Source organism: Crocodylus porosus, unplaced genomic scaffold (assembly GCF_001723895.1).
Source record: "Crocodylus porosus isolate Cpor-Errol unplaced genomic scaffold, CroPor_comp1, whole genome shotgun sequence".
NCBI classification, from domain to species: Eukaryota; Metazoa; Chordata; order Crocodylia; family Crocodylidae; genus Crocodylus; species Crocodylus porosus.
The window spans coordinates 3,040,149-3,043,777 of record NW_017728934.1 but is presented as its reverse complement, the minus strand read 5'-3'; the positions used below and the strand labels follow the sequence as shown (position 1 = coordinate 3,043,777).

General features: G+C 41.1%; 1 protein-coding gene across 1 annotated transcript; it reads right to left on the bottom strand.

The window, feature by feature from the left end:
* Window positions 1-758: 758 nt before the first annotated feature.
* GPR25 (G protein-coupled receptor 25) lies at window positions 759-3,331 on the bottom strand. Its single transcript, XM_019546190.1, has one exon. The coding sequence runs from the start codon at window positions 3,037-3,039 to the stop codon at window positions 1,966-1,968; it is 1,074 nt and encodes a 357-aa protein (XP_019401735.1). The 5' UTR covers window positions 3,040-3,331; the 3' UTR covers window positions 759-1,965.
* Between the last annotated feature and the right edge of the window lie 298 nt (window positions 3,332-3,629).

Sequence of the window (3,629 nt, the reverse complement as noted above, 5' to 3'; positions counted from 1 at the left end):
CTGCCTCAATGCAAGGTAAATGACTAGAAGTTCAGTCGAAGTCCCTCAGCCTCCATTTCTTGCATATACTAATATTAGCCATGTCCTAGTACAGGTGCCACTCAGATTTAATGCATGTTTTGTGAGACTTGAAGTAGCATCTGTTTGTTAAAAATATACTTCATAGGATTGAACAGAAGGCAACAGACATGTCAATTAGTTGTTAAACCTCAAGCAGTCCTTTTAATAACTACTGTTAATTGATGTTTACTTGATAGGTCTGTCATCCAATTGTGCTTGGCTTCTTTCAAAGTCATGAAAAAGTCATGCTGTACAATGCATGGAAATTGAGTATAAATTGAATGTAATAAATCCAGTGTTATCAGCATTGTTTTGTAATCCACACGATCACTAAAGACTAGATTGTAAATTAGTTGCATTGCTGAATAATTAGTAGAAGGTGACTAGTGATTTTTGTCCCCTGGACAGAGAGGATGAAGGACCGGGAGCAGGAGTTGGGGTTTCCAAGCACTAGAGACCCTTACCTGAGCCTGGTTACTGATGCTGCACAATTCCCCATGCACACACGGCTGCTACTGCTGCAGTGTCCCTGGGGGCTGCCAGCAGCCCTGCTTACCCAATCCTAGTTACACTCCCAACCATTAGTACCAAAGGTTGCAGTTTTTAGATTCAGCAAGTGCTTGTCCATGCAAGGTCACTCTGCATAGCACCTCAGTATTTAAAAAGTATACATTGCACAAGCATATTATAAGACCAGAGTTATTTTTAATAGTAAACACATTACAAGTTTTTAATTAACATCACAGTCTTGTTACTGGATCTATTTCTTTTAATGTATTAAGCTTATTAATGTAACTACTTAACAAGAGGAGATCTCTTTTTTTAAGTACATGGTCACAATTTCAGCAATTCTGCCTTTATTATATAAAATAAAATACAACAGAACCAAGCAAGTGATTACATTTGCTTTAACACTGTAAAATATAACTGCAATGCTAACAACATACATTAGATTTTATACTCTATACCCTAGGTCTGATTCCAGTCTAAATTACTCCTAGTTTCAATCTGTTGACACGGGAGACCAAATCTACATAGCCTTTTAATTGTGTAACTACTAGGAGTGTATTCTGCTTGAAATCAGTAAGGCTACTATGTTAACAGGGATCACACGTATGAGTTAAGACTGTGCATGCTCAGTTCTCTGGCTTTATATTGGTGTAACTCAGATCAGAATCTGGACCCAAACATTTACACAATTTTCTATATTTGTTGTTTAAACAAACCTATGTGGACCCACAGCCAGTCCTGCTCCTGCTCCCACTACTTCAGCTACTGGACTTTCATTGCTTAAGCAAAACTAAATAAAGAGCCTGCTTGCTGTGATACCATAGTCAGAGTGTGTCCTCCATTTCTCCATTTATTTAACTCCCCAAAAGGACAGAGTCACTAGATATAAAATTGGTTTAGATGGAGACATGGTGGTAGGCAACACCAAATGAGATTTCTTTCTCCCAGACAAGAAGAGAGCATTGGTTAGATTAGGTTTTGGTTGAGAAGTTCATTTCACTGGGAGCAGTACAATTAAATCCCCATCAGAACTGAAAAAAATCTTAACTTCTTCCTTTTTTTCGTAATTCATTAAAGCTTGTAGAGATAGTGTGTGTGTGTGTTAATATGATTTCATTAACATTAATGGAGTTACACCAGCAGAGAACTGAATTAATAAATTTTCTACTGACAATTGATATGCCTATGATACAGAACCTTACAGTAGTTCTATGTCTATCTGTTGCCTAATACTGCTATAACAGAGAGGTCCTTCATGAAAGGGCAGTGATTTTCCTCATCAAATTTAATTTGACACCTCAGAATGAGTGGCTCATTTTACATACTCACAAGAAGCAGTAAAGATGCTCAAATGACAAGTCACAGGCTAGTATTATAAGCCTCCCTTTCCCAGTCTTACATACTTGGTTGATGGCAAATAGGTGATGATGGCTTATTCCTGCTGGCAAACACGAGGCTGGACTCAGCAGCAGATGAAGAGACGACCAAGCCCTGGCTTGTCTTCCGGGAAGTGCCAAAGAAGTGGAAACAGTATAGCTGCACCCGGCGACGGAAGTGGTGATCCATGAAGGCATAGATGATGGGATTGATGCAACTGTTCATGAAAGCCAAGCAAGTACTAAGGCTTAGACCCCATTTGATGAAAGTCTGTGCTGAGCAAGAGACTGATGCTTCTTGATTGAGCTCTGAAGGACTAGAGAGAATGAGGAACGCTTTAAAGGCATTGAAGGGCAGCCAGGAGCAGATGAAGGTGCTGATGATGGTGAAGATGATCTTGAGGGAATTCTTTGTCCCCTTTCCCATGCTGATATGGCTCAGCAGCTTGATGCAGATGGAACAATAGCAAAACAAGATGACCCCTAAGGGTAGGAGAAAGGTCAAGACGAGCAAAGCCAGGTTATACTTGCGGTAAACAGAAGAGTCCTCATCCTGACAAAATTTATCAGAGGCATTGAGCTTCCTGTACAGCAGAGATGGGATGCCCAGAAGGAGAGCGACAGCCCAAATGCAGCCACAGGTGGTGAAGATACATTTCTTAGTCATGGAGGACTTGGAGTGCACACGTTTCGTAACCACCAGGTAACGCTCCACACCCATGCCCGTTAAGAATAGGATGCTGGAACACCGGTTCACAGAGATGATGTAGCTGCTGACCTTGCATAGACTTTCTCCGAAGTACCAGTGATTATTATGAGCTGCTGATAGCGCCCAGAGAGGCAGGGTGCAGACAAAGACCAGGTCAGCTACAGCCAGATTCAGGACAAAGTTATCTACCATCCTCTTGTTGCCCTTCTTCATGGCCATCAGCACAATCACAAAGAGGTTGCCAATGAAGCCGATGAGAAAAGCAAAAAAGTAGAGGATGGGAATGTAGACTTGAGCAAAGTGTAGCTTCTGCTGCTGGCATAAATCTCCCCACTCATAATCTCCAGACATTTCAAAACCAGTTGTCCAGGCTTCAGTTGTCATTTTAGCAGCTGTCTCCTGCACTGAGCAGATCCTGTTCAATGAGAGGTCCGCTGAGAGCTTTTGTAGAAATCGATGCAGGGGCTGAAGGAAGTACGCTAACTCCGTAGCTAACTGGTTGGTTTTTTTTCAAAAAAAATCAAGTGGTTTTTTGTTTTTATGAACTTCTGAAACAATATTTTGTATTTGTTTTTATCGCAGTGGTAAGGGTTGTGGGGCGGAAGACTGCACTGAAGGGTGTGAGCAATTTGGGCTGAGACGAGTCTTTGGAAACCAGAAAAAAATGATGAAAAAAAATACAAACAAAACAAAGCATAGCATGCAATTTGTAGGCAAATACGAGGTAACTGCAAAATGCTCATAATTCAGCCATCCACAGAGTCTTCCGCAGCAGACAAATCTACATTTCTTCCCCGCACACCACTACATAGATTGATTTAAAAAACACAGGAAGGAAAGAAGATGCAAGCTTGGTTATTTGCAGGTCCCTTCAAAGCAGTACTACGAATACAGCCATCTTTGGTTACCCTTTGGTTTGCAGTACCTGTTGTCTTTGGTCCATTTCTGGCACATCAATAATTGTGTGGAATTTG